General features: G+C 32.7%; 1 protein-coding gene across 2 annotated transcripts; it reads left to right on the forward strand.

Moving 5' to 3' along the window:
* Positions 1-1574: 1574 nt before the first annotated feature.
* Positions 1575-5429, forward strand: LOC112512738 (probable mediator of RNA polymerase II transcription subunit 26b). 2 transcript variants are annotated; one of them, XM_025118855.1, is made up of 10 exons: positions 1575-1966; positions 2051-2907; positions 3085-3153; positions 3245-3327; positions 3730-3782; positions 3871-3995; positions 4110-4137; positions 4254-4531; positions 4838-4928; positions 5009-5429. In XM_025118855.1, exons 2-10 carry the CDS (start codon positions 2194-2196, stop codon positions 5134-5136), a joined length of 1569 nt encoding a protein of 522 aa, XP_024974623.1. In that variant the 5' UTR covers positions 1575-1966; positions 2051-2193; the 3' UTR covers positions 5137-5429. The 2 variants fall into 2 exon arrangements, with proteins under 2 accessions (XP_024974623.1, XP_024974622.1); XM_025118854.1 differs by having other exon boundaries at positions 2175-2907.
* Positions 5430-12419: the final 6990 nt, after the last annotated feature.

Here is a 12419-nt window from a genome sequence, read left to right on the forward strand (position 1 = left end):
ATAATTAAATTTAATTAAAATTTTCAATTAATATCACTATTAATTAATATTTATCTATTAGTAATAATTTATTTTTATTAATTTTTGACATTTAATAACAATTAATTAATTATTAATAATAAATTGATATTAGCAAGGGTTACAATTGAAAAAAGTCACAAAAAGCTCCTAAAAAGTTAACCACAAGGGTGGTGCCTGATTGGTTTTAACTTGACTCTAAAGGTCAAAAGTACCAGGAGGTCTCAAGTTCAAATCCAAAGAGGAATAAAAATCCACTTGTGGCTACGGAGGTTGAAATGCGGTGACTCCGGGCTATCTGCAAAGCAGGTGATCGTCCTGGGATTAATCGGCTCGCATAGCGAATTGGATATCCAGGTTAATCAAAAAAATATCTAACTTATATATATATATATCCAAACATGAAAAAAATTAGATTATATTTGTTAAAAGATCCTTAAGCTTCCATTTCTATGGTTTACAAAAAGGGGGTAAAAAAGGAAAACTATAAAAGCATTAGGATATAACGTTTATATAAGGTATCATATCTAAAAGTGTTACAATAAGTTTATAGAATGTTTTTATACGTTTTAATAAGTTTCTTATAACACCTTTAATTTTAAAGTGAACTTCGACAGTTTTTCAATTTTGAAGATTACAACATTTATTATATCATAAAATAATTCATTATATTTGATAACATATTATTTACATATGTTAAACATTTACTTTTAAGAATTTTTATTGTTAAGAATAATAATAATAATAAATCATTTTTTTCTACGATTTCTCCAAATTTAAAGAATTTTATCAGATGCCTCGTCTTTTTTCTATTTTAAAAACGTTTTAAAAAGCTTTTTTGGAAAGAAAAAAAAAAGTCATCACAAATGTTGTGTTTTTTTTTAGTTTTAAAAAATCTGTTAAAAACATTTCTAATATTTTTATTTTTAGAAAAATAAAACGAAATACGTTAGGAGCGAACGGGCCAATATAACCCCACCCAACTAATTTGACCACGACGTCCCTATTTGACCTATCCTTCTATTGGACCAATCATTTAAATACATTTTATTGATATGATTTTATATGTTTAAAATCGTACCGAAAGTATTGATTTATCGTAGTGTTTTTCTCTTTAAAAAATTTGACATTTTTCAAAAATTTACTTTTTATTTATTAACAGTCAAACATTTAATTCTTTATGACATTAATTTATTCATAATATTTTTTTTAGTTTTTTGATAAACCACAAACTTATATTTTAAAAAATTAAATAAACAATAAATTTATTCTAAATTAATTTTTGATAATTTAATAAATTATTTTTAAATTTCTATAAATGTTTTATAATAGAATTGAATATAGAGACTCACAAGTATCGATGGTTGTTAAAAATGCGTTTTTCTTTTAAAGGAATTAAATAAAAATATATATGTATATATATATATATATATATATATATATATATATATATATAAATATATTTAATTGAAGAGAGAGAGAAAAAGCATTATTGTTAGGCAGTCAAATAAAAGGAGCAAATACCATATATGATTTGGTGTTGTTTATCGGTTGTATGAGATAGACACGAAATCAAGCCTCAAAAAGTGAATTCGAAAGAAGGAATTCTCCTTTTCACACACTCACTTGCGTACACCTGCTTCATATTCCATCCAACCCAACCCCTTGAATCAATGAATTCCCTCCTCTTGACAGAAAGTAGGATATCTATCTTGATTACAGCCTTTTTGGGTTGATCGTCGATTTCGGATTCGATGTCTGTTCATCCTTTTCATTCGTTATTTACTTGATAAACCCTTTTACGGATTTCTGTTTTCCCAACAAGAACACTGCAGAAATCAGCACCCAATCCAACAGTTTATTCTATTGAAAAATCGTAGAGATCGATCTTACCTGCTACTTCCTTCGTTGGTTGTCTTTTACTGTTTCGGTCGTTTAGATTATCGAGGTAACCAACCATCCAACACGTAGCTTGCAAGGCTTTGTTGTTTTTCTTTCCTTCCATTTCCCAATTTTTATTTTTTTTCTTCAGAAATTGAGGTTTTGGATTTATGGGTGTGATCGAGATTGGTTAGGAAAGGATTTTGGTTTATGGGTTTAATCTGGTGATTTTATTGAATCAACATTCATCTGATCTTGTTGGATTTCGTTTGGAGTTTGGTGGGTGCTGTTGCTATGGCGGTGACGAAATCTGCTGCAAGGATGGATTACTGGAGGGAGTTTTTTCGAACTGCTAATGCGGATATATTCGAAATCATTGAAGGAGCGATCATGATGGCTGCTTCTGATTGCCCTAAAGAATTCAGGATCAGGAGAGATGGGATTGCTCAGATTCTGTTTTCTTGTAAATTGATCAAGTGTTCTGGTTGTGATAAAGAGGAATTGGCCTTGCCTGTAGATGATGATGAACACGATGATGATGGCGGTGGTGACGGCGGTGATGATGATGATCGTTTGGGGGTTAAGTATAAGAGCAAATTAACAGATGCTGATGGGAATTGGAGTACTAAAGGGAGCAGCAAGGTGATTAATGATTCCAGAAATGATGATGATGACGACTATGACGATAACGATGATGATGTGGGGGTTAAGTATAAGAGCAAATTAACAGATGTTGATGGGAATTGGAGTAAAGGGAGCAGTAAGATGATCAATGATTCCAGAAATGATGATGATTATGATGATGATAATGATGATGATGATGAAGACGACAACCATCATCATCATCATCAGCAGCAGGAGGATGTTGAGCTTAATGAGAATAACCACCAGATTAGCAATTACACATATGGAGATGCAGAAGCTCTGACTGATGCAATGGAAGCAGAATCCCAAATTTTTGATGAAGTTATGAGGATCAAAGAGATTGTTGACAACAGCCCAGATGAGGTTTTTCTCTATCACTTCACTAACTTAATCGAATTCAATCCAATTTCTATCAGTTTATCCCTTTTGTGACACTTTAGATCATAAAACTGTGTGAATAACTTCATGATTACAATCTGCATTAGTTTTAATTCCTTGCTATTTCGATTCTATTTGATATGGTTCTTGTGATCTTATCAGTCGACATCGGTTTTATGCAACTCGTTAAGAAAGCTTCAATTGATGGCCATATCCGTAGATACTCTCAAGGTTTGGATACGAATCTTTACCGGATCATATTCCTCATCGAGCTGTATCGATTTACCACTTCTCTTTTAACGTTTCTTGATTCGTATTTCAGGCAACTGAGATTGGAAAATCTGTTAATGTGCTTCGAAAGCATGCATTAAAGGACGTTCGCCAGATTGCAAGAACCCTAATCGAGTATGAATTTCTCTTTCGTTAACTTGATATGCGCATTTAACCAAGATAAGCTACTCGTGTAGCATTTCAATAGGCTACATGGTCTTTTAGGACATTTTTCATTGTCATCTAGTTTATAAGCTGATTTTTACCAAAGTAGACTAGGTTATCTGCCAATAGCTAGCTTATTAGTTAGTTTAGCAAACGTAGCCTTAGTTTCCAAGAAGAAGAGATGATTTCGTTATGATTGATTTGTCGTCTTTCGTTATCAAAGTTACCAATCATTAACGTGTGTTGCATAAACTTTAGTTACGCTGTGTTCACCTAAAGAAAGAAATCGTGTTGTTTTTTGGTAATCTAAATGCACGGAGAACACTTACCATGGGGCTAACCATCGTTCATTGTCCGTGTTTTGGATTGCAGAGTGTGGAAAGGTATGGTGGATGAGTGGGTGAATGCTACGACAAAAATAGCCGGTAATTTGTTTAAACGAAACAGATTTCCGTATCTTTTTTGTCTTAAAACTGTAGCGATTTTTAAACGAACGCCAATGCTTTGATTCAGCTTCTGACGACACCCCTGAGTCGATAAATCCATCTGTTCTCGATGAAGAAGATGGCCTCCCTTCACCTCCGCTCGATGATTTATCGTTTCTGAACCCTCACTCGATGTCGTTGGAACTATCCGAGGTATGCAACTCTTGTCTTTTCCGTCACCAAAAAATATTCTTTGGTTTCCACGACATTTTTGTGACCGTTCTCTAAGCAAGTTGTTCTTGGTTTCGTATGTTTGGCTCTCTGAAGTTCTTTGATGGCATGGATGACTATGGAAGTAAGTTGAATTTGTGCACTTGATTCATACAGACAATAATTCAATCCAGGGTTTAATGCAATACAGCTTCTGCTCTTAGGTTTTTCATTGAATTCCCACTTTGGATATTGTTTCAGATCCAAGAAAAAGCGGGGAATTCAACAAGAACCGTAATAACGATGGAAAGCCGCCGGTCCAGAAGCAAAATGTATCAAAATGGAAACAACAGAAACCGTCAAACGAACAAACCGTGATTCCAAAAGAGGATACCGACTCTTTTCTTGCGAAACAACGAACCTTTGTCAAACCAAGTAAACCTCCGATTGCCAATTCTTCGTTGAGGCCAAACATGGAAAGAAAGTTGCAAAACCCCGGAAACCCAACTCTTCCGAAGCGACCATTGGCGCCTCAACATGTAAGTTACAATGTTATATTATTATTGTCTTTAGGGTTTAAAGTTTAGGGTTTAAAGTTACTTTATTATGTTACCATTGTCTTAAAGTCACTTTATTATGTTACCATTGTCTTTAGGGTATAAAGTTAATTTCTTATATTACAACTGTGTTTAGGGTTTAGGGTTTAGGGTTTAAAGTTATCTTATTATATTATCACTATCTTTTGGGTTTAGGGTTTAAAATTACTTTATTATATTATCATTAGGGTTTAGGGTTCAAGGTTTAAAGTTATGTTAACTAACATTTTATCGGGTAATTGCAAACAGAAACCGAGACCTTCAGATGAGGAAACGGTCCAAGACAAGCTTGAAGTGACAAAGCGGAAGCTTCAGGAACGTTACCAACAAGCGGAAAATGGTTCGTATCGATGATTCTCGACACTAAAATTTGTATTCAAAGTAATCCAACATTTAAAATGTTACATATTTTCCTTACAGCCAAGAGACAACGAACAATACAAGTTATGGAACTGCATGATCTTCCGAAACAAGGCATGCCGTTGAAAAACCAACACATGAGGCCGGGTAACAACCATAACAGACATTGGGGGCACGGCCGCACTTAGACGGGATTTAGCTGTCGGTCTTGAAAGACGATTCGAGACCGACGGCTAATTTTGGAGAATTTTTTCATAGTCTCCCATGTAAGATTTGGGGATAGGTTATTAGTTTAGTTAAAGTGGGGGATAGTTTATGAAAAGTGGTCACAATTGACTTTGTTGTATAGAAGCACCATCTACAACTGACTTCTAAATTGGCTGGTTATGGCAGAGGGCCCCACCCACACCCACACCCACAGGATAAGGCCATATTCTAAGTGACATTCTTGCAAGCATACATAATTAAGAGCATTTTAGACACCAAATATTGTTATGATAACTTTAATCTTAATGTTATCTTTTATAAATAATTTTATTACATTTTATTATTTAATTTATATTTTTTTTTCTTATTTGAAACAACTTATGTTTTTCTACCAAAACATTTATCAACTTATTATAAGTCAGAAGGGTTTAACTTATTCAAAAACTTCCTATTACCGGTTTGGCACTGGTATAAGTTGTTTATCCAAACACTCAAAAGTGCTTATTACCGGTACCACACCAGAATAAGTCAATAAATTGTTTTTATAAGCAATCCTAACTAATAAATAAGTGATCAACATTGAACCCTATTACAACCAAATAACCATCATAATTAACATGAAACTCTTCCATTCTTTCAAAACCATACCATTTCATAAAATAAAATAGGAACATTGACCAAAATAGTTAGCCAAGTTTACACAAATCCCTTGTGCTCCTGCATAAAATCTATTTTCAGATGAAAAAAAGAAAACAAAATTCTTTTTATGTAAATACAGATCTTTCTGCAAATTCACGTAAAACCCCATTTTTTCCCTTTTTAATCTGAATTTAACTTAACGTAAACTCTTCTTAAAATAAGAATTGCAGAGACGTTCCAATCTTTTTAGAAGTCTTGTTACATCCAAATTTTTTTATTACATTGCATAAATGAGATAACAGAGAATATATGTTAAGAACAAAAATGGACTACATCTAAAACAATTAACAATCTGAAACTAAACTCAAATCATTAAGGATTTGAACCTAAAACCAAACGGTTAATGATTTGAACCTAAATAACTTCGACTATAGTTTTACATAGGTTGATAAAAAGACTTAAACACATATAAATTTGGGTCCCAAAATTTTCAGGAACCCTATTTAAAATTTCACATTTAATATGTTAAAGAATGATCTGAATTTTGATCCAAGATGATGTGTGTTTTGATGAATTTGCCAATAAAATACGTTTCTACCAACAATTTAAAAGTGTCCACTATGAAATTTTAAAACATTTATGTGGATTATTTTATCTTCTTTTTTATAATGAGAACACGTGTTTTTTACTTACCTAAATTTTGGTAGTTTGGCTAAACATGGTGCTGACATTTCATTGTTGGGGGGTCAAAACGGTACCGTCTTCTGACAGAACGTGCTACAAGATGTCTGGTCAACTTGTGACTAAGAATGGCGTGTGGGACCCTGGAGATTAAAGTTCCCTTTATCGACTTAAAATACTCCTTGTTTTTATCATTTTAGTTTTAAAAAGTCTAAAAAAAACTCTTTTTACATTTTTCATTTATTTAAATCACTAATCATGTTTTTTAATAAGAAAAATAGGGGTTGTTTACTTACGGCTTATTTGCACAGAACATGTCTTAATCACACAAATAGAAATAATGTGTTGTCCTCATTCAGCTATAAAAATGACACATCTACCCTTTATTTAAAGCACCGTCTCTTTCTCATATGAGACATCTTATCTTCGGCCTCTTTATAATTTTTTGTTTTGATGTTCAAATAAATAATATTGGGGGGGGGGGGGATCATTTATGTTATTCAGACTGTTGGTTCAGATTTAAAAAAAGTAAACAACAACATTTGTTTATCACATTTAGCCGAACAAACAAATTTATTCANAACATGTCTTAATCACACAAATAGAAATAATGTGTTGTCCTCATTCAGCTATAAAAATGACACATCTACCCTTTATTTAAAGCACCGTCTCTTTCCCATATGAGACACCCTATCCTCGGCCTCTTTGTGATTTTTTGTTTTGATGTTCAAATAATTAATATTGGGGGGTAAATTGATCATTTATGTTATTCAGACTGTTGGTTCAGATTTAAAAAAAGTAAACAACAACATTTGTTTATCACATTTAGCCGAACAAACAAATTTATTCATACATGACTTAATAAAAACATTGGTAAACAACCTCTTAGAAGTGGATTAAACAAGTTGTAATGTGTAATTTTCAGTTAAATCCGTCAATAGATTTAAAATGTGGTTATAAAATTAAGGGGTCAAATTAGCTATTTTAGTCAATTCCCTTTTTTTAATCGTCTTTGCGTTACAATTAATATTTACGATTATTTTATTAAAAAATCTAAATATATAAAAGTATTTACATATTTTTAGTTTCAGTAACACTTATATTTTGTATGTCACAAAATTAGTTCTATTATTAAAATATATAATGCATTTAATAAAATATCAGTAATTTATATCTGATAAATATTTAATCTCAAGGTTTCTTATTGATGAGAAAGAACAAATCACTCTCTCTCCTAAATAATTAGTTATCCATACTGATGTATCTGGGCATTTCAGTTCAGTCAAGAAATTTTCATCACTACTTCATAACTTACTGTTGACTTCAATAAATAAGCCTGAAAGCTTTGAGATATTCAAAGAATTTCATAATGAAGTAGATAATCAACTTGGCAAAAGATAAAAGCAGTTCGGTTGGATCGAATTCATGAATATCTTAGTCAATAATTTATTGATCAGTTTAGAGACTGTGGGATAGTATCCCAATCAACTCCTCCAAGAACACCACAATGGATGTTTAAAAGGGACAATTGGATATTACTTCTACAAAGCCCAGTGAGAACAAAGTATTTGTTGTGCAACATGGTGAATTCTTAAAAAATGATTTTTAGCAAGAACCAATGGGGATAGAGTAGAACTGGAAGAAATTTAAGGAACCACAAGATGAGACTATGTTGAAAAATAACCATCAACAAGATGTTGAACCTCAACATGTTGTAGAGAAAATAACGAGATACAAACAATTTGAAGATCATGTAGGAATCCTCTAGAGCCTGTTGGCAGTGACGATACAGTTCATGATGAACTTGTAACCTACTAGGAAGTCGTGTTAGGTTTTGAATCTGATAAATGCACGATGCCATGAAGGCTTAAATACAATCCATGTCAGACAACCAAGTTTGGAACTTGGTAGATGCACCAACGACTGTAGAGTCGTCGAGTGCAAGTAAGGATTCAAAACAAAACTGACATGGAAGGGATTATGCATACCTATAAAGCTAAGCTGGTAGAAAGGGGTTCTTATGATGAGACTGTATCTTCGGTAACAGTGATTAAATCAATCAGGATTCCTCTACACATATTATGATATGACAGATGGATGTTAAAACCATGTTCCTTATAGAAACTATTTAGCGAGGACGTATACATGGTTTTAAGCATTCAAAGAATCTTGAAAAGGTATGCAAGTTATAGAAGTTCATTTATGGACTAAAACAAGCATCTTGTAGTTGGAATCTTATGTTTACAAGAAAGTCAGTGGGGTCATAGTAGTATTCTTGATCTTATATATTCGGTGACATATTGATCGTTGGAGAGGCAGCATATATCATTGGCATAAAGATCTTGCTGTAAGGTAGTCAGGAAAGAGATCCGTATATCCAAGGGTATATAGATCTGTATCATTGGCATAAAGATCTTAAATCGTGATAAGGATATGTGACAAGAAGCAGAAAAATTCGATGTGGCCCTCGAACTAGTGACTATTAATGAGAATTGTTCCTAACTTAGATTAGGACAAGAAGACTACAGTTAAAAACCAATGATACACACAAGGTTTTTCAACGCGTGTGTGTGTGTGTGTGCGCGTGCGTGTGTGTGTGTGTTTTGACTAATATGGTAGAACAATTTAAATTCATGTAAAATTAATTATAAAAACTAAAAAATACCATTTATGTCAAATATGTAGAGCGTAAACGAAAATGATATCAAGTGTTGAAGGCCGATGAATATCAAGTGTTGAAGGCCGATGAATATAATGTGTTTTTGGTCAACAATTAACTAAAGGTAATTGAAGATTTACGAATATTTTAGACGTTGGATCAAAAAATCAACTCATCAAACGATTTAGATTTTAGAAGTTTTCTAATCATCCTCACTACAACTCTTAAGGGGTGTTTGGTTCATAGAATTTGGTGGAATTAGAAGGAATTGGAATGTCCAAATCTTTGACCAAATTCCAAATGTTATGTTTGGTTCACATAATAGATGTGAATGAATCCTTCCAATTCCAACAAATTCCTTAAGTCATTGATTTCACAATTCCACCACATATACCACGGATTTCAAATTCCAATTTGACAAATTCTTTAGCCCTCATCCAAATTCATCGACGTTGTATCCTGATTTGCTCTGCTATGTTTGATCTCATTTGCTCGATCTCGTTTAAAACTAAGAATGGCAACGGGCCAACTTTGGGCCGGTTATTGGTATCTACGTCCCCGAAACCAATAACTAAAACCGTCCCCGTGACCGCCCCGATCCCCGTCGGGGATCTTATCGGGGATCCCCATCGGGTCCCCGCGGTTTCCCTGATCCCCATTGGGGAACCCGTTAAGGTAAAAATCCTTTTTTTTCCGTTCACCGTTGGTTATAATTGAAACCGAAACCCGAAACAGATCTAAAAAAATTACAATATGTTAATTTTTAGAACTAAAAGTAAATTACAATCTTTTTAAATATGCAAGTTTAAATATCTCAAACATAATCGAACCAATTACAAATAATGTATTAGATTACAATATCAAACTGAAAAGAACTTCAAACATCATATAATTAAAATCACAATTTCACAATTAGACAAATAAACTAGACTTTTTTGTGAGCCTTATTTGGGTTGTTGAAGTAAAATGGATAAGTTTTTTTTTTTTAATTTTAATGTTACTATTTTCTTTTAATGATATTATATATATATATATATATATATATATATATGTATATGTGTATATATAAATTAAAATTAATATATACACACATATCAGGCCGGGCCCGGCCGATGATCACCGTCCCCGTTAAATCCTCGAATTTGTCCCCAATCCCCACCCCATCCCCGATAAGATGTCCCCGAACCCAACTCAAAAGTTTCGGTTTTCACCATCGGTTTCAGTTTTTTTTTGCCATCCCTATTCAAAACTGCTCGATCTCATTCACTTTGCTCAATCTGGTATGCTCAACCCCTCTCTCTCTCTCTCTCTCTCTCTCTCTCTCTCTCTCTCGTTCTTTCCATGCTAAAAATGATTTTCTCGAAATGTCATCTATGTAATTTTCTCATTGAATTCCGTGAACAAAACAAAAAAAATTCCAATTCCGTTAAGAATTTCATTTCAATTCCATCAAACCAAACACAATCAAAAGACATGGTCAAATTCCATCAAATTTCATTTCATTCCCTCAAAGTCAAATTCATTTGATGAATTCCAATTCACTCGAATTCTATTCTACGAACCAAACGCCTCCTTATTCTCACAAGAATCAAACCCCYCCCCCCCCCCCCACACATATATATAGGGTTGAGTTCATGTGAGACCAAACTGTTTTCGTGAGACCATTTTTGTGTACTTGAAACTTCATAGCAAAACACTATGAATGTAAAAAAATTTGAACCTTCATAGCAAAATTATTGTGAAGGTTACATTTACAATGTTTTGTTGTGAAGTTTCAAGTATAAAAAGTGGTCTTACGGATTTAAAAAGAGAGGGGAGGTTCAAGGGAAAACCTCGAAGAAAAAATAAAAAACTGAAAAACACCATGGTAAGCGTTCATTTGAACCATATGCACATGTGTATATAAGTAACTAGCAATATGCCCGTGCAATGCACAAAATAAGCAGACTTGAAAGTTATTCTAAATGGAAAATGAAATGCTCTTGGAGGTCTCCAATAGATTCTCCAAAATTGAAAAAATAGAGATTTTGAACCAATTTTATGCTCCAACAAATTTTCTAAAACAATCTCTAAAATGAAGAAAATAGGAAAAAAATAATATTTTTTCTCCAAATATGAACACCACAAAAATGATTATCATGTGAGAGAAATATTTTTTTAATATATCCCACCATTAGAAAACTTTAAGAATAAATATTTAGAGAGATAAATAATATTCTAATAGATAAATGAAATATTTTAAAATTATAATCAATATTGGATTCTACAAAATACGAAAGCTGTGGAGATAAATATAAATTTTTTTAGAGACTTTAATTTTTGTTTCCATTTTGGGAATCTGTCGGAGATGCTCTTAGTCGTGTTGCTCAGTTGACAAAGAAATGTAATGACTTTGTTTAAATACACAACAGTTTAAAGTTAAAATCCCGTTGGAAATAGGCTCGAGTCCTTCTGCTAAAAATGCATTATTCTTTTTGGAATATTTTATGYTAAAAATTAACTATTTACTCGTTCCTCTTCATTACAAACAAAAGGATTATGTTGATTTTTGGTCCATAATATTACTATATATAATCTGAGTTACAAGGTACCTTGGATATCTATTAGTGTATATGAAGTCAAACTTTCACTTAAGTACATGAATAATAAAACGAACTATATCGAGGGTCGTTTACTCAAACGCTTGCCTATGGTCAACTTTCACTTAAGGTCAACGCTCTCGGTTTCCATATTGGGGTGGGTTGGAGATTTATCATATTGGTTTGAATAGAGAGTGTAGAATAGGTGAGACATGAAATAGGGAAGAAGAAAGTTGTGAAGAAGAAAGCAAGGATTTGAAATGACCATTTTGGGAGGTGGTGTGGAATCTAACCGTGCATGAAAACAAGTTCAAAACAGAAACATTAAAAAAGTATGTTGGGAACTTAATCTTGATAAAAGTTATTTGAAGAGTTACCATGAATAGAATCAATGGCATCAAGAAGGCTCCATGCATAAAAAGGTTGTACCATATGCTTTATGACTTGTCTTTAAGAGATTTTTGAATTTGGTGCATAAAACCATTGTACAATATGCTTAGTAATTTGTATTTAAGACAATGATCTAAATGGTTATATATGTAGTATAGATTGAAGCTGTTTTTTTGGTTTTATACACGTGTACGTGTTATGCACATGCGCATATCAGATAAATTGTTTATAAATTACTTATATACACATGTACATATGATCCAGATGAACAATTACCAAAGTATTTCTCAGTTTTTTATTTTTTTAGATTCTAGAC

The sequence above is a fragment of the Cynara cardunculus genome (assembly GCF_001531365.2).
Source record: "Cynara cardunculus var. scolymus isolate 2C chromosome LG 5, CcrdV1, whole genome shotgun sequence".
In the NCBI taxonomy this organism is placed as follows: Eukaryota; Viridiplantae; Streptophyta; class Magnoliopsida; order Asterales; family Asteraceae; genus Cynara; species Cynara cardunculus.